This window comes from Lampris incognitus, chromosome 9, assembly GCF_029633865.1.
Source record: "Lampris incognitus isolate fLamInc1 chromosome 9, fLamInc1.hap2, whole genome shotgun sequence".
In the NCBI taxonomy this organism is placed as follows: domain Eukaryota; kingdom Metazoa; phylum Chordata; class Actinopteri; order Lampriformes; family Lampridae; genus Lampris; species Lampris incognitus.
The window spans coordinates 25,544,682-25,570,256 of record NC_079219.1 but is presented as its reverse complement, the minus strand read 5'-3'; the positions used below and the strand labels follow the sequence as shown (position 1 = coordinate 25,570,256).

The 25,575-nt window shown below is 42.4% G+C and overlaps 1 protein-coding gene across 1 annotated transcript; it reads left to right on the top strand.

Annotated features, from left to right (window-relative positions):
* Nucleotides 1-827: 827 nt before the first annotated feature.
* spag1b (sperm associated antigen 1b) lies at nt 828-25,573 on the top strand. The gene is given in 18 exon segments (XM_056285617.1): nt 828-982; nt 1,411-1,570; nt 3,760-3,882; nt 3,955-4,025; nt 4,135-4,247; nt 4,346-4,451; nt 4,625-4,755; nt 4,997-5,154; nt 5,455-5,593; nt 7,966-8,418; nt 10,512-10,611; nt 11,476-11,628; nt 12,767-12,924; nt 15,339-15,480; nt 19,185-19,311; nt 19,740-19,901; nt 22,927-23,250; nt 23,826-25,573. Coding segments are annotated over 18 exon segments (2,904 nt in total). The 3' UTR covers nt 23,955-25,573.
* Nucleotides 25,574-25,575: the final 2 nt, after the last annotated feature.

Below are 25,575 nucleotides of genomic sequence, written 5' to 3'. Positions count from 1 at the left end.
ATCGCGAGCAAGCCAAGCCAAGCCGGTATCCAGGGTGGTTACTACATGAGAGCTGGTTTTAATCCACAAAACAATGGGTAAAAAAGTTTTCAACAAGACATAAAACAACTAGAGAACACACACACACACACACACACACACACACACACACACACACACACACACACACACACAGACAGTGTGTACGCGAATGGAATACATATCACTACTACCTCGTCCAAGGTTGTTTCGTGGATCGCATAACACAAGACTAGAAGAAATTATAAGGGCTGACGTCTGGATAAAGTGGTCTAAAGGCAGACTGAAATATTTGATCCCCGATCCCGTTCCATCAGGTCCAATTTCTTGACCGAGCTTTGCAGTGGCTCCTACTCTCTGTTGAATTTAATCTTTCTTTCTTTCTAAGCGCCAGTTACCACATTTTCAAATTTGGAGCCCAGTTTGAGTAAAATCACGTGTTTCCGCTCGGGAGCGGTGTTTTCGTTACCATAGCAACATTTACAGTTTTGAGTACCCAGGACAAAACGGGCAAAAAGGTACTTTATTTTTTCTAACTTTACCAATTTAATTATGGAAATCAATGAGTCTTTCATAAAATGTCGTCAGATGTGACAGCTGTTATAGAATTCCGTCAGATGCTTTGACTCAGTTAGCTAATCTCGTGTTATTGTCCTAAATACGGTGTTAATAAAAGTGCAGAGGATCCATTTAATCTAGTGTTCACTCAAAGATAACCTAACTAGCATTTTAACTTTCACAGCCATTTTTCGAATAAATGGTGAAATTGTTGGTTGCATTTTCATTCTACCGCAACAGTATTTCCAATTATGAGTGCAAAAGCAGTTTCCTCACTTCTAAACCAAGGGGAGCTTTCAACAACCTCTGACTGTCATGGGAAGATCCCCGTGGAGCATCTTGACTATGCCTACGTTGAAAAATGCACTGATGTAAAATACCTAGAGAAAATCTTAAGGGTACTCAGGTGAGTATAATAAAGCCTTTTAGACGTTACTGTCCATTACTTTGGAGAGACGTTGCTCTCCTAAAATGCAGTGATTGAATCGAGTGCAACTACCAAGTCCAGTTGCACTCGATTCAGTTCCTTTGGATAACCATGACCTGGATGAATGAGAACATTCACAGACAGATAGAGGGATGGATTATTCATCAGCTTAAATTTCATTACCACTTGAAGAAATTGGTTTGTAATATTAGAAAAAATACCTAACAACAACAACATAATTGGGTCAAAATGCCATAAAGCCAAATACAGCCAGTTGAAAATATCGCCAAGAGATCGTGCAGATAGACTCTAGATAATCACATATGCTACACATATCTGAAATGAGTCTTGTTCGGTTACTCGTTTTTTGTTTTTGTTTTTTTAATAAAATTCTTAATTTCTCAAAGGTCTGGAGACGAGGGCATTTACCCCCATCTGATCCAGTTCTGTGAGAGTCATTTAGAAAAGTTGGACCCTGGGAGTCGAGTTCTGAGAAAGGACAACCCAGTGGTTACAGCCTCTAGCCTCTCTAAAGATGAATGGAGCCAAATCATGGATGAAATGGAGGTAGTCTACACAATATAGTGTAATCAAAGAAAGTTGAATCAGTTCATCTGGACGCAACATTTATTGAGAGAAACGTTTCATCACACATCTAAGTGACCTCTTCAGTCTCAACTGACTGCAGGTATCCCCACCCTTATAAACAGCACAGTTGCATAATGCAGATTACCATATGCAGATTACCATGACCATTAACTCGAGTTACATTGGCCATGTGTACTATTCACAGAGGAATGGGGAATAGTTGCAATCACAGCATTGGAAGGTGGCGACAGATGTACTCTTAGGTCCCCCCGTTGGTTCAGGGAAGGTCATTCCCTCTTCACATAGATGGCCTCTTTGAATCCCCGTTCAAACCATCGTTCCTCCCTATCAAGGATGTGCACATCCTCATCCTTGAAACAGTGGCCACTGGCCTGTAGATGAGTGTAGACTGCGGCGTCCTGGCCTGACATGTTAGCTCTTCTGTGTTGTGCTAAAGGAGCTGGGCCTGAGAGTAGGACCATTGTATGCTGGCCTGATTAGGACGGCCAGGGAGTCTGTGTACGCCGGCCTGATTAGGACGGCCTTGGAGCAGGAACGACACCTGCAAAACAACACGAGGAAAACGTAATCGACAATGACGAAGGGAAACCAAAAAAGATCACGCCTGTCTCCGAAAAGCACCACGCCTTGTTGTTTTAGTATATATCACTATGTGTTTCTGTTATTTGGCAGACGACTCCCGGTTGCACCGAGGGTACGTCTCCAGCGCTGCAGCATTACCTGTGAACTATTTGTTGTATGCCAAATAAACCATCACGAACCAGCATGAAGCCGCCTGACTTCTTATTTGCCTATGTCGACCTGAATCAAAGAACCGGGCGAGCCTTCTGCAAAAGATAAGACTCAACAGTGCCATCTCTTGGCCAGCATCTGTCTGGTTTCCCAGATGTGCAAGTCATGGCAATCCTCCCGGCATTTAACAGCGTACGCTATATTGCTTTGTTTGCGACCCAATCCTTGGGGTGGACAAATTTCTGGCGCAGTGTGTTTTGGGGTTTGACAGTAACTGAGACTCGTTTAGAAAATACGTGTCTAACTGTTCTCAACTCCCTTCACGTATGGAATCACCACAGGTTTACGCTTAGGCAGCTTTGTCCTTCTCCTCTCGTTGATCGGCTGATGCACTGTTTGGGCATCTTCCTGTTTTTGACAAACGCCCAGTTAGGATAACCACACTCAACCAGGGCCTGTTTAATGTGGGATTTTTTCCCTTTCCTGGCCACTGTGTCGGTGGGGACGTTGTCAGCTCAGTGGTACAGCGTCCTGATGACTCCTAGTTTGTGCTCAAGTGGATGATGAGAGTCAAACCTTAAGTACGGATCAGTATGTGTTGGTTTACAGTAAACATCATCAATCAAATGTTCCCCATCACCAATTGCTATTTCACAGTCTAAGAAGGCTAATCTTGTCATTTTTCACATCCTCCCTGGTGAACTTGATGTGATTGTCCACGGAGTTAATGTGGTCAGTGAAACGTGGCACATCCTGAGATTTAATTTTGACACAGGTGTCATCCACAAATCTTAACCAATGGCTAGATGGTGTCCCTAGATAGGACATCAGAGCCCTCTTTTCCACTTCCTCCATATACAAGTTGGCTACTATAGGAGAAACTGGAGAACCCATAGCACACCCATGGCTCTGCCCCCTGTATGTGAAGTATGTGGACTGAAGACACAGCTTCAGGAGCAGACATCCTTGGTCAGTGTTAACGGTGGTCTTATTGCTAAGGGTGGGGTTTATTGTAATTTCATATGGACCAACTATTCCCCGATCCTCTGTGAATAGTACACATTGCCATTGTAACTCTAGTTAATGGTCCCTGTAATTTGCATATGAAACTGATAATTGTTTTCGGTTGTTATGCCACTGTATTGTTTATAAGGGTGGGGATACCTGCAGTCAGGTGAGGCTGAAGAAGTCACTTAGATGAGTGACGCAATGTTTCTCTCAATAAACATTGAGTCCAGATGAACTGATTCAACTTTCTGTAATTTCCTTACCTGGATTACTGAGCATGCTTAAAGAAATATAGTGTAATGTTTGTTTTATAAACCCCCCTGAATCTCTGCTTCAGCTTAGCAGTGTTTCCTCTGTTGTGCATCTTCATCAGCCCTTACGTTTATTGTTTTTTTTTTTCTTTGAAGATTTGGCAAGAAGAAACCAAAGAGACTGAAACTTCGTTAAAACGACAGTTAATGTTCCATGATATAGAGAATGAAAATATGCCACCTGTACGTGGCACCAACTGCTCTGTTTCACCCAATCAGGTAAGGGTTGTCTTTCCAACAGTACTCTTGCTCACACCAAGTAGATACACGAGTAAATTGATTTCATCACAGATTTCAGCTTCACAAGAAAAGAAAAGTTCTTCAAAAAGGGTCCTCCCGCGTGATTACAGAGAATGGGAAAAGTGAGTTGTTTTGTCACCTCATTCATGTTGAACACTAAAGAGAGAAGAAGGAAATCTTACAATAGCTACAAGCATTTATACCGTAACACATGGCCCCTCTGTATTTCAGGTTTGATGCTGACAAAGAATGTGAAAGAGTTGATGGAAATATAGCCAAAAAAGATCCTCCAGCCATCATAAACTCAGGCCATCCCAAAATCAAACCTACAGTGGACTCAACCTGTAAAATATTTTGTGTAGCTACCATCTTCTCTGTCAACATTGCAATAATCACATTTTATGCAATATTAAGTGTGAGATGTCCTTCACAATTTGTCCAGTACTAACCGATATAGAGAAGCTCCTCCTTGCAAATCGTGAAAAAGACAAAGGCAACGAGGCTTTCAGAGTGAATGACTATGAGGAGGCTGTTGCGTATTATTCCAGGTCAGGTGTTTTCAGCTTGAGCCCTTTAAAAAACTTCAGGCACTTCTTGTCTGTTAATTCATCTTTATAATTTTCATGTATCATTATCAGTGTAAGCTAATGTCCAATTCAGTTTCCTTATCCTATCGTCATTACCAACATAAAGCTGTGTCTTTATTGTACCAACATTACAGGAGCCTATCCATTTTACCAACTGTGGCTGCTTACAACAACAGAGCCCAGGCACAAATCAAACTCAAGAATTGGCCCAATGCCATGAGGGACTGCCAGAGGGTACTGGAGATGGAACCAGGCAATATAAAAGGTGGGTCGTCTGCCCTAAACCAGTTGTCAAAGATTATACATGATATGAGATCATATGAGATAACAGTTTGGTTCGAACAGATCAAAGAGGGAATAAAAAAATCACACAAGATGATTCCTCAGTGTAAGAAATGCTTGTAACCAGAAATATTATATACTGATGTGATTTACAAAAGACACCATCATTTCACTTATGTCACACATTACAGTTCACACTTTGCAATGCAGATTCTTTATTAAAGTAGCCATTTGTTATATTCATGGTTAAAGATTTATTTATTTTCTATCATCAGCCTTGCTACGACGTGCCACAGTGCAGAAGCACCAGAGCAAATTCAAATTGGCAGCTGATGACCTGAGGACTGTGCTTCGTCATGAGCCACAAAATTTTGCAGCTACTGTAGGTGGTTAGACCTAGGCAGCAACATGGCAATTATGTCAATTAGTTATGTTAGTGGCCCTAATGGCCGGTGAGTGAGTTAGTGGGTGATATGACAAACTTGAACAGAGAATAAAGCTACTTGACTACAGCTTGCATGAATTGTATGCCCCTCGAAACATTCCAGGGCATTGTAATTATCAGTTCCTCCTTTTAGCATGTATTGGCTATTTGATTGCATTCAGTTTCTTGGACAAACAGTAGCTTCATTTAATGATTGATAAAGGCATTTCTTAACTCCAATTTTAATTTGTCTTTTAGAAACTTCTCATTGAAATTAATAAGAAGATTAGGGAATGTGAACTAGAACAGCAAGATAGAGGCAAGAAAATCCTCATCCAAGACATAGAGGAAGAAGAGGATGAGAGCGATAATGATGATATGAAGGCAGAACACAATGGTAAGTTAGTGCGAACCCCTCCAATGTCAATAATCTGAGAAATATCTTTAATTCATGTACTGTAGCAGGAGCTGAAGTGTCTCCCCTCATCACTTCCTAGTATAACTTCACTGCATTTGATGCTTGGTGAACTGAGAAGCTGGTGACCTTTCATGGTCCCTTTAATCAATCCAGAAGTTAATATATATTTCAGCAAATATAGAATAAAACATGGGCTATTTTTCTGTAAGATATGATAAACCAAATGTAGTGGTAGTAGTAGTGGTTGTGTGGTAGTTTATGAGGAAGTCGGGAGTGGCAGAGAAGTATGTAAGATTGGTGCAAGATATGTATGAGGGCAGTGTGACAGTGGCGAGGTATGTGGTAGGAGTGACAGATGGATTCAAGGTGGAGGTGGGATTACATTGAGGATCGGGTTTGAGCCCTTTCTTGTTTGCAATGGTGATAGACAGGTTGACAGATGAGATCAGGCAGGAGTCTCCATGGACTATGATGTTCACGGATGATATTGTGATCTGTAATGAGAGTAGAGAGCAGGTTGAGGAGAGCCTGAAGAGGTGAAGGTATGCACTGGAGAGAAGAGGAATGAAAGTCAGAAGCAGCAAGATGGAATGCATATGTGTGAACAAGAGGGAGGACTGTGGAATGGTGAGGATGCAAGGAGTAGAGGTGATGACGGCGTATGAGTCTAAATACTTGGGGTCAACTGTTCAAAGTAACAGGGAGTGCAGAAGAGAGGTGAAGAAGAGAGTGCAGGCAGGGTAGAGTGGGTGGAGAAGAGTGTCAGGAGTGATTTGCGACAGAAGGGTACCAGCAAGAGTTAAAGGGAAGGTTTACAAGGTGGTTGTGAGACCAGCTATGTTATATGGTTTGGGGACAGTGGCACTGATGAAAAGACAGGAGGTGGGGCTGGAGGTGGCAGAGTTGAAGATGAGATTTTCATTGGGAGTAACAAAGAAGGACAGGATTAGGAACAAGTATATTAGGGGGACAGCTTGGGTTAGATGGTTTGGAGACAAAGCAAGAAAGGCAAGATTGAGATGGTTTGGACATGTGTGGAGGAGAGATGCTGGGTATATTGGGAGAAAGATGCTGAAGATGGAGCTGCCAGGGAAGTGTAAAAGAGGAAGGCAAAAGAGGAGGTACATAGATGTGGTGAGGGAGAACATACAGGTAACTGGTATGATAGAGGAAGATGCAGAGGACAGGAAGAGATGGGAACCGATGATTCACTGTGGCGACCCCTAATGGGCGCAGCCGAAAGAAAATGAAGAAGTGGTAGTAGTAGGAGTAGTAGTAGTAGTAAGAATACTGGTAGTAGAATAGCATTACGTTATTCAGCCCAGAAGGGAATTACTTTACTAGCAACAAATAACACTACACAATCTCAGTTAAGTGCAGGTAAAAATTGTTACATACAAGACATATTCTGTACCACATGACAGCAAGGGCCATGCTTCAAAAATGTGGACATCCTACCTAGATCTAGGGGTAGATTGCCTCCCAGAATAATCAATGAACAATGTCTGTAGTGCTTTTTCATGCATTATTTTTGCAGGGGACTCAACACCTAAATTATCTGCTACCATGCTGTCTTTTTATGTCATTCCATAAACAAACAATATATGTCATATTTGTTCAGATATTTATCATTTATCCATTTGAACCCAGACCAATGAATTGGCTACCTAATCTGTTAGAACCTATTGAGCCCAAACAAGACCATAAAGCAAAGAACAAATTTAAAATCTACAAAATTAAATCTACATCTGTCTTGTTATTATTTAAGTCTTTTAGGTTGAATTAACAAAACAAAAAAAGAAAAAAGGTTTTTAATACTTAGGCCATACTTATAATGAATGGCTGGACAACATAGGGTACAAATTTAGCCTTTTTCATTATTTTATGTTTTTCTACAACGGCAATGCACATTTTCTGTCATGATCCAGTCTCCACTGGAAGTGTTTGGCATGGGATTTGTCCTCTAATCCACCAGTAAAATTACTCATCGCTAATGGTGTGCTAGGGTATTTGAGGAAGCTTCAGCCTTTGGGGAACAGTGTGGAAGTCATTTTCAGTATACACACTACTATCTTGCTTGTTACTCAGAGGCACATATTATGAAATGTCATGTCACTGCTATGGACAAGGGGGGTTTCCTCTGTGTGCTCCTCACCTCCCCCACACCCAGTGCCTTTACAACTTGCTATTGAGAGAGGTTGCTTCCTGGAACTCCCCTTTCAAGTGGCTCCGACTTTGTGTGTGTCCAACCCTCCCCCACTATGATGTAACTGCTGACTGCATCCTGTGGGTGTGTTTCCTCCACTCTCTCGCTCTGTCTCTGCCTCTCCCTCCAACCCTTTCCCTTCCAGCTCATCGGGTTGAACCCAGCCAGCTTGCGGGAGGGGAGGAGCACACTGCTGCTCCCGCCGAAAGGGGAGACATGGGGAATGCTCAGAAAAAGCCTCATGGCAGAGGAGATGGGGGCCCTCACAGCGAATCCAACAACTCCCACGGACACTGGCGAGGCAGGGGAGGCAGCTCGGACAAGTATAAAGTGGCACAGGAATCTCCGGACAAGGTAAACAATGGAACAGGAAAGAGGAGCTCAACAGCTTCAGTCCAGGCTGATCTGAATTGCAAATCGAAGGGAGTCCGGGCCGGTGAGAACAGGGGAGGAACTGTCAATCTTGATGCGCCATGTGGAGCCCTGCCTCCGCCGCTTGCCCGGCTAAAGAATGAAGGGAACCTGCTCTTTAAAAATGGACAGTTCGGCGATGCACTGCAGAAATACACACAAGCCATTACGGGCTTCACAGATTCAGGTGAGGCCAAATCTCCTCATGGTTGTCGGTGTTGTTTTTATTAGTATTATATGGTTTGCAAATTAGCTGCTTAGTTTATGACAATTTTTGTTTCATTAGTTGGTATCTAGACATGTTATGCGATTTCATGCAGAATCTAAAATAATGTTATGATTAAAACATGCTGTGACAGCCAGCCAACTCTTGGCTTATTATGTAATGAAAGGAATAATGTCAAATCAGCAACCTGTCACCTGTATTTGAACGAGACGAACTGTTGTATAATGTTTTCACCATTAACGCCTTTGAGACCATTTCTTGTCAATGTCCCATGCATTTGTAAATCAAAGGTCACGACCTTGTAGCATTAAGGTTAATACTATTTTTTATCAGCATGTAGAACAGCTGACATTATAATCCAACCAATACTAATTGTACTATCCAGTCTTATAGTCTATAACTGTGCTAAAAGCTGCAGACAGAGAGGTCTACAAGTAAAATGTATAGAAAGAGACATTTACATGTTGAAATTCAAATTTGCAGGCTATTTATGGGGGTATTAATGACTCTAAATGTAGAGGGACAGAGCGATGCGTCACAATAGGCCTGCCGTGGTGTGTATGGACACTGTCTGGTTTAGCCTCAGCCTGGAACTAAGCCTCTTAACTCAGGTCTGTCCAGGTCACATGACTTCTAACCACTCTCCGTGAAATTGAATCTGTGGTACCGCAGCTGTAAATCTCACAGAGAGAGGGAGAACAAAAAAAATCTGTGATGTAGGGCTAGAAACTGCTGTTTGCTCGTTTCAGTACCCCCCCTTAATCAATCACCACAATGAAGCCCTGTCATCATGTTTCATGTATTACTCTGCTTGCTGTTGTCCATTACTGTATGTCACATTTTGTCTGACTGATGTGCCGAGAGGGTGACAGCATGCAGTTCAGATACACACTTTGATCAGAAATATGAATTCAACATTCAAAACCCACTGAGCTACATTATCCTATTTAATCATAAATCACGGGTCATTAAACCAGCTTATACTCAAAAAAAGGTCAAAAAATGAATTTGAAAACTGGCTGATAACAGTGTTAAAAAGCCACACTGTTTTAAAGGACATCTTGAGTTCTTTCACAGACACATATGTGCTTGGTAGTTATCCATAGACCTCTGATGATCTGATGATATGTTGCTACACCAGCATAAGGTAGTTGTCTTTACAGATGGTGCCTGCTGTGTGATCATGTTTAAGTTTGTGTCATACAGTAGTTATATAGCTCCTCTGGTCTAGACCCCCTCCTTTGTCAGCAATATTGTGTTTGTGTGTGTGTGTGTGTGTGTGTGTGTGTGTGTGTGTGTGTGTGTGTGTGTGTGTGTGTGTGTGGAGACACCACCACCCTCTACTACCCTGTTTCATCCTCAACTGTAATCTGGTTTTATCTGATGGAGTGCCATGCTAAGCTGACTCTCAAAGTGTAGCTATAGCATATTGCTGTATGCATACTGTTATAGCGTCTGCTGGACAGACCCATCTGTGTCATCTACACCACAATTAATGAAGTTATGTCAATTTCTGGTCAGTGAAGTAAAGAGACTGACTGTCTGTGGTTACTGGTCAATGAACTATACAACTCCCAACAGAAAATGTCTTAGAAGTGGTTTAACAGGTTTTCTTCTATCTCTGTTAATGCATCCTCATGTTGTCTGCCTTTATGTCAGCTCAAAGTAGGACTCTGTTTCACTTAGTTTTAAAACTAATTATATTCTGCTGTCCAGGAAGCAAGAATTATGAATACATATTGCAACTCCTGTCCAGTGGTGACCCACCAACATTATTCAATCACATAACAGCAATTTACACAAAACCCATAACCTATTGTACCAGTGTTATACCAACATACTGTGATATACATACATACACAGATACACACTCACACACATTATTATTAATAACATGTCTATCTATTCATAAAATGACATGCACCAAACTCATTTTAATTGAAACCCCTGTCCTTATGTGATAGCATTGCCATGCCTAACTCGCCCCCTTATACAGCTACTCTGCGTTGCAGAGTGGTATCTCATGAGAATTTTTTTGTTGTCTTTTTGTACAGGTATTGATAGTCCAGAGGACCTATGTATTCTCTATTCCAACAGAGCTGCCTGTTACTTGAAAGATGGAAACAGTCAAGACTGTATACAGGACTGCACACGGTGAGAACACCAGCAACGTGCTTAGACACATAATCAAGGCAAATTAGTGAAATTAAAGTTTGATGGCTTTTAAAAAACAAAAACCTCAAGGGCATTTAAAGTGGAAAGAGGAAATAACTAATATCGCTATGAATGCAAGCTCTATCTTGAACATTTTGATACTCACTGGATTGCAAAGCCTTTCTATCACTTCACTTTTTCCATCTGCTGATGTACTCCACCAAGTTCCTTCAACAGCTTGTGGATGTCACTGTTTTTATCTAAGAACCTCTGAGAGTTTCCATAGCTCAATATTGGGTTTTAAAGCATATAGTGGATAATATGTGCTCAGTAAGATTTGGATGGGGTACTGCAGACGCTTAGCTCATGTCCTTGTAATAAAACCATTGTTTGCAACTTCAACACACCTTATTTACACCAGATTTGATTTATATAAATGAACATGCAAATATTTTTGAACTCATCTTTTTATATGTATTCATAAAGCAAAAAATGCATTTTCACGAGATAAGACACATACATGCTTTTGATGAAACTGTCTAAGGGAAGGCTTATAAACAGTTTGTTAAGCATGTTTGACTAAAACATCAACTTCAAATCAGCCTCATTCAAAATGAAAAATAAGGTTGTGGGACAAGTAACACAAAGATGCAGCAAGTTGTCTCTGCCTCCTAAAACATGTTACTTATGCACACATGCACACAAGTACACACAGTCACTCTTTTATTCTATAGACACAGTCCCTCACATTTATGCCGTGTGCATAAGCAGTATTGTTAGACACCACTGTCTGTAGCTGAGGAATAGCTGGTCTGATCCTTCCCTCCTCTCCTGCATTGTTACATCTATCACTGCTAAAACCAGATCTCTGGAGCTGCAGCCCTTTTCCCTCAAACCTCTCCTGCGTCGGGCCATGGCTTATGACTCTCTGGAGCGCTACCGCAAGGCCTATGTGGATTACAAGACAGTTCTGCAGATAGACACCAGCGTGCAGGCGGCACACGACAGTGTCAACAGGTATTAGTGCTCAATCGCACCTCACTGTCTTCAAGCTGGGAGGCCACAGAGGGAGGGAAGAGTGGTTGTGACCCCATAGACTGAATGGGTTTCACATTCAAATCAAAGTCTTTAAGGCTTCTTTCGCCTCGCACAGTTAAGACTGTATTCATAGAGCTTTTGATGATACTGTAATAGAAAGTATTTGCACAGTACACATAAGGTAGAGCTGAAAGTGGCTGATAAATTCAATTGGCACTTTAAAATACTTCAAATTTCTATTTCCTGCACTGTCCACATAAAACAGCACTCATTCTCTTGAGAACAGCATATAGATTCTGTGGTTACAGACTTGTGTACTGAAGAACAATTGTAAGGTTGGAACAATACAGAAGGAAGCATTCTATCCTTTTTCATCCTGAGAGATGCTGACCTTGGGCGTTTAAAATCAAATATTCAAAATCAAGACTTAGAATTGAGACATACTGCACATAACCCCTTAACTCTATTCAGCTGAACAGCTATCAAGCGATAAGCTGGTATGCTTAACTGAGTTGAAAGGAATACTTAAGTGTCTTACATTCTGTAAGTTTAATAAGAAGGCAAGTGACTGATTGTGAATCAGAAAAGAGTGTCTGCTTTGGCAAAATTGTCCAAAAACTGAATTGGTGGACTAAACTGAACTGTCTAACACAAAGCCAATATCTAATTAGTGTTTAACCGGTTTAGCTGCTGTTGTCGAGCAGCTTCAGATAGAAGCTATTTATGGCTCTCAGACTATGTGCCCTCTCTCTGTTATGCAATAAGGAAACTTACCTGGGTGCAGCATGTCAGGAGACTGTTCAGCCATGAACTGCACAAATACTTATGCAAAAGCACTTGCCAAGCATTTGCTTAAAAGCAACTCTGTTGCTTGCATTTCAGTAAGTTTTTTTTCCCCCATTTCATAAATACTAACTATAGCTATCCAAGCTTCTCCATCTTTTGCTTGCATACGTTTTTTCTCTGTGTGTCATTGCTGGTATGGATCAGTGTAGATCTTTGTCTTTGGGAGTGAGTCTGTGTCTTTGCCTGTTCATTGGATGAGTGCAAATCAATATGAGTATATATGTAATGCACATACACCAACTGACATCCCCCCACCCCCCAACCTCCCCAGGATCACCAGGTTGCTGATTGAGCAGGATGGGGCAGAGTGGAGAGAGAAACTTCCAGAGATTCCTCTGGTTCCTTTGTCGGCTCAGCAGCACCGGAGAGAGGAGCCGCCCAGTGCAGAGGTGCTGCAGGCTCGTGCAGAAAAGGTTGCCAGGGATGCAGGTGCGTCTATGCATCCAAGTGTGTGCGTGTTAGGTCCTGACTCTCTCTGTATTTTGTATACTCTTTCTCAAAGATAATTTTTCATATGTACACCAATACCTACATTACGGTGTAAAGATATTTTGATGAAAACAATTACATGATTCCTAATACCTTGGTGTACATGGATTATTTAAAAATGGGTCTAAGGTCTTCAAAACCCAAATAATAATCTGCTCATGATTGTCCAAAGTCCTTAGCCTGGCATGTCAAGTCACTTTTTCTGCCTGTGTTTGTGTTTTTTTTTCCCCCAACAGGAGTGTTCCTATTTGCCTTCCTGTAGGAGAATCAACTGTTAACTTTTGCTATATTTGTAATTGTGCAAACATTTTTACCGCTCGACATGGAACCCGCTTGCCACTTGCTAACTTGTTTGTCGCTTGTTTGGTATGTGACGCAATAGGTCAACTGGAAGGTGCAATAGCAACCAGCTGAAGGGGGGCATATCGCCACCTACCATACCTGGGTCAGACATCTGTCAATAAATCGATTCTCCTCCGGTTCTTGTATACTGGGACAACGAAAGTAGTCCAATTACATGGCCTAATCGAGCTATAACCGTAGCTTGACTTAACTGTGTATGTAAACGCATTGAATGTTCATTGAGAGAAACGTTTCATCACTCATCTAAGTTACTTCTTCAGTCTCAACTGACTGCAGGTGTCCCCACCCTTATAAACAATTTCAGTTGTTATGCCACTGCATAACGACTGAAAACAACAATCGGTTTCATATGCAAATTACTATGAACATTAACCAGAGTTTCAATGGCCATGCACATCCTCATCCTTGAAAGAGTGGTGATTCTGTATGTGGCGGAAGTGTCAGAACAATTGAGACGCTTATTTTCCAAACACAGTGTCTCAGTTGCTTTCAAACCCCAAAACACACTGCACCAGAAATTGGTCCACCCCAAGTATTGAGGTCCCCCAGCACAAACAGGTCAATATATGTACGCTGTTCAGTGCCGGGAGGATTGCCGTGACTTGTATATTGGGGAAACCAAAAAGATGCTGGCCAAGAGAATGGCACAACACAGGAGAACTAATGTGTCAGGCCAGGACTCTACAGTCTACACCCATCTACAGGCCAGTGGCCACTCTTTCAAGGATGTGGATGTGCATATCCTAGATAGGAAGGAACATCGGTTTGAATGGGGAGTCAAAGAGGCCATCTATGAAATGAGGGAACGACCATCCCTGAGCTGGGGGGGCGGGGTAAGAGTACGTCTGTCTTCATCTTACAGTGCTGTGATTGCAACTATGCCCCATTCCTCTGTGACTAGTACACATGGCCATTGTAACTCTAATTAATGGTCCCAGCAATTTACACATGAAACCGATGGTTGTTTTCGGTCCTTATGCAACTGTATTGTTTATAAGGGTGGGGATACCTGCAGTCAGTTGAGACTGATGATGTCACTTAGATGAGTGATAAAATGTTTTTCTCAATAAACGTTGTGTCCAGATGAACTGATTTAACTTTCTGTTATAAGCTTTAGGTGTGGCTCCTGTAAATTGCATGTCTTCAACACTGGCCTGTCTCAGCCTGTATCTCATGTCTAAACCACTTTAACTCCTTCTTGTCACGGTTATTAAGCCTCTGATAGACGTAATTCAACAATGATAATCATTTTGTTGGAGGGAAGATTTTAGGAGTGAATCAGACCATAACAGTATAGAAATGAATCCACTTCATTGCACAAAAGAGGAAACTTATCAGGAAAGGCATGGCATTTATTTAATCAGCACAAATGACCGCATGCAAGAAACATTTCTGCTATAAAAGTCCAATTCATTTCACAGCTCAGTGCCATAACTGTACGTTTATCTACATAGGACATTCTCTTGTTTTATATGCACGCTCTCTATTCACCATCCGGGTGGAGCAATAACTCCCAGACATTTTCCATTTCTTTCTCAAGAGAGGACGTCTCTCACCATCATTCTCTGACCATGCAGTTTTCTGCCTAGCCAGACGGCCACACTGCAGCAGTTACTCTGACTAATGGAAGAAGGGAGCTGCTTGCAGTGTTTTCCTGCCCTGAACACACTCATTCATTATCCATCACTCCACACACTGACTGACGGCTGACTTGATTCTCACGTCCAGCCAGCCTCACGGCGGCTTTAGGAGGTTTAAAACATTCTTGCTTTGTGTAGGGTTTTCTTGGAGTGAAAAAGGAAATCAGTTCAACTGTCTTGCAAGTGTCAATGTTGATTCATTGCGGTTATGTTGAAAGGAGTTTTTTTGCTTTCAGAAGAATGATGTGCCAAGTAAATGATAGCAAGCAGGGGTTCTCACCGTTGTTTTGTGTGCAAATAATAGGCAAAGATAAGAAATTCATTCTCACCTCTTTCACTTTTGTCTTTCAGCAAGAAGAGCAGAAGTTTGTTTCACATCTTTGAAGCAAGAAGGGAATGAATTTGTGAAGAATGGCCTATACCAGGATGCTCTGGGAAAGTACAGTGAATGTCTTAAGTTGAAGCCAGAAGAATGTGCTATCTACACCAACAGGTTAGAAGTCCTGTTACACCCTGGCATGCTCAGACACCTTCAGGCCTGTGTTCACATTCATCTCCAGTCCAGCCCTCGTGGGAAGTCAGCTGGCTTTTTAGCAGTATTTCGTTCTATCTTCCACATCCATTTTCTGTATGGTAATCACGTTTTGTTCATACATCTCAAAGAGATGTTCCATCAGTGCTTTGGTGAGCTGTGCCACATATACAATGTACAAACAAGGCATGGACTTGAAAGGAACAAAGTTTTGAAATAGTCTTTTTCTTCCCCACTTTTGTCAGTTTTTCATGGTATATTGTTGGGAATGAAGCAGAAAAATAACTTACAGAGAGAGTGATTATTCATCCCATCTGTAATCTTGCATTGTCACTGCTTTCTAATTCCATCCATGATGTCAGCTTGCCAGCCCACACAAATTAGCCTGTATTGTTGGCAAGATAGAGCGTAATGACTGGATGCAGGAAACAGCTGCCAGCTTCACACAAAACATACACCCACTCCCCCCAACCCGCACACAGTATTCTCTCTCCCTGCCTCCCTCTCTCGCTTTCTGTCTTTCGCCTGGTCAGTCCCTATGACTCTGTCATCTCCATTTTCTTTTCCCTCAATTATAGGATAATTGTAGACTACTGTGGAGTGGAAAGGGAAGCATTATGACACCGACATGAATCATTTGATCTCATTGTGTGTGTGTGTGTGTGTGTGTGTGTGTGTGTGTGTGTGTGTGTGTGTGTGTGTGTGTGTGTGTGTGTGTGTGTGTGTGTGTGTGTATCTGCCTGTCTGTGCGCTTGCTGTGCTGCTGAAGGTGCGTGTATGCACAACCCCACCAGTAAAGAGTAAACAGATCCTATATTCCAATATATTTTCCTTTTGAAAATGAGTCAACATGTCTCGTCTGTTCCTGTTAAGGCAATTATTATTACTTTTTGGCGTCTCCAAATTATTTCTACAAAATAGTTGTAGTATTGTTATTCTATGTTAAGTACACTTAGAGAGCCATGAAACCAGAGTCGAATTCCATGTAGGTGCAAACCTACATGGCCAATAAACTTGATTCTGATTCTGATAAAATCCAGTTGGTGGGAAAACAGGGTTTCTGAGAAGTCCCACCAAAATCAAAATAGGTAGATTGGAAGCCCCTTCAGTGCAAAAGATATATTTTTATTAATGTTTCAAACTAGCTCAAAATAATGAAGCACATAAAGAGCCTGTAGAACAAAACTTGGCTATACATACAGGTAATGCATTTTGTGCTAGGGGCTTTTCCTAAGGCGGGAATGAATAGTAAGCAAAGGAGGTCCCTAGAAATAAGTGTGATGAGGACACCTGAGAACACTTTGATAATATAAATAATCTATATAATATACAAAGTTGTGTAATAAAAAGAAATGCAATACATCAAGCCATCATAGACAAAGCACCCATAGGATATATATATAAAAATCACAGAAATACATCAAAGGAAACTCGAGAGTTCGAGTACTTCATTTAAACCAACAGGAGAATTTGCGCGATGGATTTTTTTTTTACCCCCCCCCCTTTCTCCCCAGTTGTATCCGGCCAATTATCCCGCTCTTCCAAGCTGTCCCAGTCCCTGCTCCACCCCCTCTGCCAATCCGGGGAGGACTGCAGACTACCACATGCTTCCTCCAATATATGTGGAGTCACCAGCCGCTTCTTTTCACTTGACAGTGAGGAGTTTCCCCAGGGGGATGTAGCACATGGGAGGATCACGCTATTCCCCCCAGTTCCCCCTCCCCCCTGAACAGGCGCCCCAACCGACCAGAGGAGGCGCTAGTGCAGCGACCAGGACATATACCCACATCCGGCTTCCCACCCGCAGACACGGCCAATTGTGTCTGTAGGGACGTCTGACCAAGCCGGAGGTAACATGGGGATTCGACCTGGCAATCCCCGTGTTGGTAGGCAATGGAATAGACCACTATGCTACCCGGACGCCTGCGTGATGGATTTTTAACCTGGGCACAGTTCTCCCTGTTGTTTTGGATAAAGAACTTGATCTCTCATGTTTCCTTTGATGTGTTCCTATGATTTATGTCTCCTATGGGTGCTTTTTGCATGATGTCTTGATGTATTCATGTATATCTGTTCAAACAGGCTATTTTTTACACTGATGAACCAAAAAGTTACGACCACTCACAGATAAACCGAATAATGTCGATAATCTCCAAACAAGGGCACATGTCAAGGTCTGGGTAGATTAGATGGTAAGTGAACAATCAGTTCTTGTAGTCAACATGTTGGATGCAGGAGAAATGGGCAGGAGTAAAGACTTGAGTGACTTTGACAAGGACTATTACAGCCAGACGACTGGGTCAGAGCATCTCAGAAACGACAAGGCTTGTGGGGTGCTCCGGTCAGCAGTGGTACCTACCAATAGTGGTCTGAGGAGGGACAAACCACAAACTGGCGATAGGGTGTTGAGCACCCAAGGCTCATCAATGCCTAAGGGCAACGGGGGCTATCCCATCTGGTCCAAACCGACAGAATGTACTGTGGCACAAGTCTCAGAAAATTTTAATGATGGCCCTGTGATGGTCTGGCGGTCTGGCCAGGGTGTCTCCCCGCCTGCTGCCCAATGACTGCTGGGATAGGCTACAGCATCCCGCGATGCTGAGTAAAGATAAGCGGTTTGGATAATGGATGGATGGACGGTTAATGTGTCACAACACACAGTGCATCACACCCTGCTGCATATGGGGCTGAATAGCGGCAGACCAGTCAGAGTGCCCATGATAACCCATATCCACCATCAAAAGCAGCTACAATGGGCACGTGAGCATTGGAACTGGACCTTGGAGTAGTAGAAGAAGGTGGCCTGGTCCAATGAGTCCCGCTTTCTTTTAGATCACATGGGTGGCTGTGTACATGTGCACCATTTACCTGGGGAAGTGATGGCACTAGGATGCATTGTGGGAAGACGACAAGCCCGTGGAAGGAGTGTGATGCCCTGAGGAATGTTCTGCTGGGAAACCCTGGATCCGGCCATTATGTGGATGTCAATTTGACACATGCCACCTCCCTAAACATCATTGCAGACCAAGTACACCCCTTCATGGCAATGGTATTCCCTGATGGCAGTGGTCTCTTTCAGCAGGATAATGTGCCGTGCCACACTACACACTTGGTTTGAGAAACATGATGAAGTGTTCATGGTGTTGCCCTGGCCTCTAAATTCTCCAGATCTCAATCCCATTGACCATCTGTGGGATGTGCTGGATGGTGGTTCCACCTTGCAATTTACAGGACTTGAAGGAACCTTCGTTTAATGTTTTGCTGCCAGATACCACAGGACACCTTCAGGGGTCTTGTAGAGTCCAAGCCTCAGTGGGTTGGCACTGTTTTGGCGGCACACAAAGGACCACCAACATAGTAGGCAGGTGGTCACAATGTTTTGGCTCATCAGTGTATATTATATACATTATTTAGATCATCATGATATTCTCAAGTGTTCTGATTACACCCCTCTTTTACTTTTTTTAGGGACCTCCTGTGCATCCGATTCAGTGCTATCTTAGGAAGAGTGCTTAGCTTAATATAACACCGCGATGTGTTTTATTATTTCCAACATGTGTCATAATACTTGCAACTTAAAATTTCTTGCTAGGGAAATAAATAAAATGATTGTTCTATTTGTCTGTCGTATGTGTGTGTGTGTGTGTGTGTATGTGTGTGTGTAGAGCCCTGTGCTACTTGAAGCTGGAGAGGTTTGCTGAAGCCAAGCAGGACTGTGACGCAGCACTTAAACTGGAGCCAACCAATAAGAAGGCCTTCTATAGGCGAGCCATGGCCAATAAGGGCCTCAAGGTGAGCAGGGCTGGTCACAGCTTAGGACAACTTGTCAGGGACAAATTTCTTCAACACTTAACAGCAGAGCTTTGCACATCTATCCTCCTCAAACATGTGGCCAGTTCTGGGAAGCTGCATTTCATATATGCTTAAAAGAGGAATAGTAATCCTTGAAATCAATTTCACATCTACCCCTATTCACAGAATTCAGGTTTATTCACATGTGTCATTATTGAGCTTTTGAAACTATTTGCAAACCTTTGAATTTTTTTATATTCAATTTTATTTGTTTTGTCAGGCTCTGTGAAGAAACTATGTGGATTTGTTCATGTCTGGTGTGTGCTGTATATTATGTACACCCTATTTGCCAGGATTGCGTGGATGTGATACCGTGTGCCCAATATTATAGATAATAAGAGGTCATTTCTGTGTTTTCCACCGAAAAGGACTACCTGGCATGCAGCTCTGACCTGCAGGAGGTGCTCCAGCAGGATCCTAACGTGCAGGAGGCTGAGAAGGAGCTGGAGGAGGTTACGGTGCTGCTGCGACAGAGCCTGGCCAACGCCTCCCCACCGGCCAAGCCCAGGAAGACTGTACCCATCACTGAGGTAGGAACACAAAACAAATAGACCACAGCTTCAGGGTATGTTCACCGCCACTGTTCTGAATATTTTGCTTGCTGATGTCACAAGCAAAATGAGATGTGCGGGGAAATGAAGTAAAAAATATGCCAAAAATCGTTATTTGATGAAGGTTACAGAAGGTAACACACCAACTCATGGCACTCTATGAATAAGATATGGGCTGGTCAGCATAACTTGAGTATCTAAGCTCTGTTTGGAAGTATTGTGCAAGCACGTCTGTTGTGCAAGTAAAATAATCTGAAGAAGAGCTACTCGTAACTGCAACATTTAACTGATCCTAGAGTGAACCCTAGCCAAAGAACCCAAATTTGTCATACTGCTCACATTTACATAATATTATTTTTTAGCTGCAGGGTCATTGCAGATTTTGCCAAAAGTTGCCATTGAAGTCATTTTGAGAAATAGCCGACGTTCCCACCTCAGGGCCAGAGTGCTCTGTTTTTGAGAAAATTTCTTTTTTTATTATTATTATTATTTTGGGCTTTATGTGTGTGATTTTCCTCAAGATACCCATTACAGACGTAAACACAGCCCCAATTCAATTTCAGGCTAAGGGTCAGCCAAATATTGCAGGCTACTATTGTGTCATTCACGTGGAGACTGAATTCAGGATTAAATTCTGCCACAAGGGGCCACTTTTCTCTATGATTTTGTGCTCTTGGATAAACCCATTCTCCTCCAAAATCAATGGATTAGGGCTGGTGGTCTTTATAAACATGTATGTAGTAAGGCGTATCACAAGATATTTCCTTGGTCACAAAATAGAGGGTTAAACCTTATGGAATTCCTTAAGACTGGGAGCAGGGCACTGACAGAGCACGCACCCCATGGCTCAGGCCTCATTGCAACATCCTGGGTTGGAGTCCGGCTCAGGACATCTTCCACATGTCCTCCCCAGTGCTCGTTTTCCCTGTTTCCTGTCCTCCTTCACTGTCCTATGGGGATGCAAACAACATGTTTTCAGCAAATGTTGCTTTTTCTCACTGAAGAGGTTTATTGAAATTTCCAATAGAATCCTGTTCAGAATGACCCCTACTATGAACAGGACTCCATTGAAAATTTCTGCAAACCTCTAAAGGATTTTTTTTATCCATCCATCCATTATCCAAGCCGCTTATCCCAATCGGGGTCACGGGATGCTGGAGCCTATCCCAGCAGTCATTGGGCAGCACCTGAAATATGAGAAAATTATGAATGCTATAATGTAAATTGAGCCGATTTTCCCTTTTACTGTACAGTAAAACAACTCAAAATTTCACATGGTTATAGTCAGGGCCATCCTGAACAGAATTCCATTGGACATTTGCAGCAAACCTCATAAGCATTTTTATGACAGTTGAAATATGAGGAAACTACAATGTTGATGATGTAGTGTTACAACGGCTGCAAGAAAACATGCAAGTGCACAAGAGAGCAAGAGGACTCAACAGAAGAGGGGGAAAGAAGCATGGCTGAGACATGCAGACAAAGGAGTGCTGCTAGACGTAAAGCCCTAAAAACCCTCCAAATGAAGGCAAAGAAGTACTGATGGATGCTGCATTAAGCAAAGGGATGCTGCTAGGCATAAAGCCCAAGAAAGCCTCCCAAGTGAAAACAAGGAAGTAGTGATAAGACTAACTACTAGCTACCTCACAATGAAAATAAGTTCAGCTACAGTTTCACTATTTTCGAAAAACTGAAGCTTGTCGAACTAAAACTACTTCATCACATGGTTATATGATATTATGCTGTTGCATTGTTTTTTTTTTTGTACTTCAGGAATCAGGAACACTTTGTCGTTTAATTTCATGTATTTGCACTCATGAAATGAAACGAAATGTCGTTTCCCCCAGCCCACAGCAGTGCAACACAAAGACAAAAACACATATCTAAAAACTACAAGACGCATATACCAAACTACAAAAAAAAAAAAACTGTGGGAGAACGAGCGCCATAATGGCCGTCGGAAGTTCTGTGGTTCCTGGGCCCAGCAAACAAAGCAGACCAGGCTCCCCCAGCCGATCCGACGCCAGCTCTCCCAGCCAGATACCTTCGACACACACACTTCCCTGCATTCCACACGACGACACCAAACACAGCCAAGGCCAGGCGAGGCCGCTGCCAGACCGCCCGCCCTCAGTGTTATCGGAACTGCCGGTCTGCATGGGCTAGCAGTTAGCTTAGCCTGCCGCGCTTCCGCGTCCTGTCAGACAGCCCTCGGTGTTTTCTTTTCGGGCGCAGCTCCGGGCAGGGCCGTGGTCCCTGGGCCCACAGCACCAGACCAAGCTCTCCCAGCCATCAAACAGAGACATGGACAGACGTGGACAGAGACACTGCATGGACGGTACTAGGTGAGGCCGCCGCAAACATAAGTTCGCACCACCATCTTCCCACACTGGAAGCTGGAAAGATGCATGCGAAAACATGTTTGACGTTTTAAAATTAATGGACAGAGACCTTTTCCAAATTCACGCCGAACCTTTTCTTATTCCACCTGCTGGACTCCGTGTTCGAACGTCCAAAAACACGTCACAAGCCGGCAACGTAACACATAGGATTCTGGGTAATGTATTCCCTAACATAGTTCAGGTAGCGCTCTATCTCTCTCTTTTTTCTTTTCTTTTTTTTGTGCCATACATGTGTTTGCATCCCTGCTGGCCTATTAATTGAAAAAAATAAAAATTGGGAGCAGTAGACTCTTATCTATTACAGTTGTTACTTCTGCATTGTGCTCTTCATATCTGCCTTGGGTGCTCTTCCTTGAAATGTGGCATAGTGCAAGCATTTTCCATTAGCGCCATGGGCACCAAAAAGGCCATATTCCTCTCCCTCTCTCTAAACACTGAAGCGTCTTTAGACTTACTTGAACTTTTTTCTTCTCTCCTTTTTCCAGCTTTGTTCTTCAATAAATTAATCCAATTCGGATAACAAATGGATTAAAACAGGACTTTATTTTACTGTTTAAATCCACATTCACTACACCATAATTCCTGAGCGTCTTCATCCTCAGATTGAAGGCGATGAGGGAAGAGCAGCAGCATCCAGTTTGGAAAACCACAGTGGAGGAGAGGACATTGCCATCAACCTCCAGCCAACCAATGCCTACGAGTTTGGTCAGGCTCTCAACACAGTGTGCTCCAAAGGTGACAGTGCGGCCTGTGCAACCCTGCTGTCCTCCACAGCCCCGGAGACTCTGCCCCAGTTTCTGAGCACCCAGCTAGATGGTCACACCATCAGCTTGATCATGCAGGCTCTGGATTCACACCTCCTGAAGAAAGACCCCAACCTGGTCTACCGGCACCTCAACCACCTGCACACCACCAACAGGTTTTCGGTAAGATGGAGTGATGTCATTGTTTTTTGTATGAATATTTGGTCAAATTCTTTCTACTTCCTGACAACTATCAAGTAAGTAGATGTATTGAGGAAAAAAATCCGGCCTCTGTGGCCACCCTAGTCGCTGTAGAGACAAATGTTTCTCTGTACCCGCTCCTTATCAGCGAATCAGGAGTCATTTGCAAGCCAGTGACTCTATTGGTCCCTACTTGCTGTCAATCAGTTCACGGATTCATGAGGCTTTTTTTAGGCAGAAGTGAGGGGGCGGATTCTTTTGCAGTATGTTTTCAAAATATAGCTAGTTCTTACTAAATTCCACCCATTGACCACTTACCCCCGCTGTGATTTATTGGTCTTCATAGTATAGGCACACCTACTGTTTGCTGTAATTTTTAACAACCATTTTCATGTGTCTGCTATGAGATGGTGTTTAAAAATATTGCTGTCATTTCAATAATTACAAATAACCTCATTTGGTAGTTCACGGTACCAGGTTGAGGATACTGTACCACACCATGTATATTGTGATGCTGTGTTTGTGTAATAACCCTGTCATCCACCGTGTCTCTGCAGGTTGTGCTGATGCTTATGGAGAAGGATGAGCGTCAACACATGACTCAGCTGTTTGAGCATCTGTCCACTGTGCAAAGCACAGAGTTCACAAAAAACGATGTTCAGAACCTGGCCAACAAATATATCTGACCCTCTGCTCCCTCCTTCATGAGCTAAACCACAATACTTTGGATCTATGCAAACCGGCATATGCACTCAGTTGACAAGGAGAACATGGGGCAGAAGACCCTTGGAACATGTCCCAGAGCAATATTATGGACCTGAATCAAATTCACTATCTCTGCTGTATGTTATCTGGTTTATGTATGTTCAGCAAGCAATAGGAGGATTATATTTTACTCTCCAAAATATTTTGCTATCCAGATATACTTTTGTACCACTACTGACAGTTTGCATTGTATGAAAGATAGAATCCTATGGATCTTTCACACTTGAAATTGTAATGCAAACATATTGTGCAAGGTTACCTGCAAGCTATTTCCCTTTCGGCATTTCTTTGTAATCAGAGCATGCTCATATACAGAGCATTAAATATTCTTCTGCTCACTGGCTGTCGTATCAAGTCGTCTAATAGGGAGGACTGCAATTGTAGATGCTGGATAGGCTAAAGAGGACTGACTGGCACCAGTGAAAGTCAGAAGGTTTTAAAACAGATATTAAATGCATGGTGAATATTTCATAGAAGAGAAGTAATGTTCTTTGATACAGACTTCTCTCTTTTCTAAGGAAAGAAACCATAAGATAACGTGATAGGTTGTTTTATCATCTGTCTGTTGTCTATATTCATAAAAACAATGGGACTTTTGCAAAAACAAAAAAGTAATATGGAGTCCTATTGCTGATGCCAGCCTCATTAAACAAGTACATACTGGCAATATTTGAAGATAAAACAGAGAAGAAATCAAAGAGATCACTTCTTTTTTTACCCGCTATGACTCACCTTACATGAGTCATAGTTTTCTGTGTCACATCAACAAGGCAAAGATCTTGGTTTCAAAAAGTAAATTATATTTTTTCCGTTGCATAAATTCACTCCTGGATACAAGGAAGTGTTCATTAAAGGTGTCTTTTTCACTGGGAGCAGTATGAAGATATGACTTTGCCCAGACCTCCTCTTTGATCCGCAGATATCAGCCAAGCTCATCGACACGTTCCTCCTTACAGCAGCCCCATGCATTCACACTGGACTGGAGCAGCATCTTAATGAGATGTGTGCCTTTGGATTTCAGATTAGGGGTTCAAATTTTGTTTTTTCTCAAGTGCATCCACTTGTCTCACTTGCTGTCATCGAAAATATTACCTGACAGACTCGTGTAAACCCACAAAGTGCACAATTTTTAAAACGAGTTTTCATCCACACAAAGGTCTCCTTGTAGGGCGTCAGGTTCCCGCAAACTCAAAACCATTCTTTACAAATATCTCGCTGTTACATAGCTTAGCTAATATCGCAGTAGTTTGAACCAAAATCTGTTTTTCTTTTCATGTATAATCAATTCTAAATGAATGTACCATGTTGAGTTCAGGGAAACAAGCTGAAGCAAATTACTGCATGTGTTCTGCAGTTCCTCTTAACGGCTGGTTTTATTACATTTCAGTAGAAACTTAAAAAAAAAGTGTTGGAAAAATAATTTAAACGGTTGTCAATAAACTGAAAATAATTTATACAAGATTATAACTCCTATGCTGTGAGTTCAACTAATAGTGAATATTTTATGACAAATGTCAGCTGAATAAAATCAAAACCTTAATC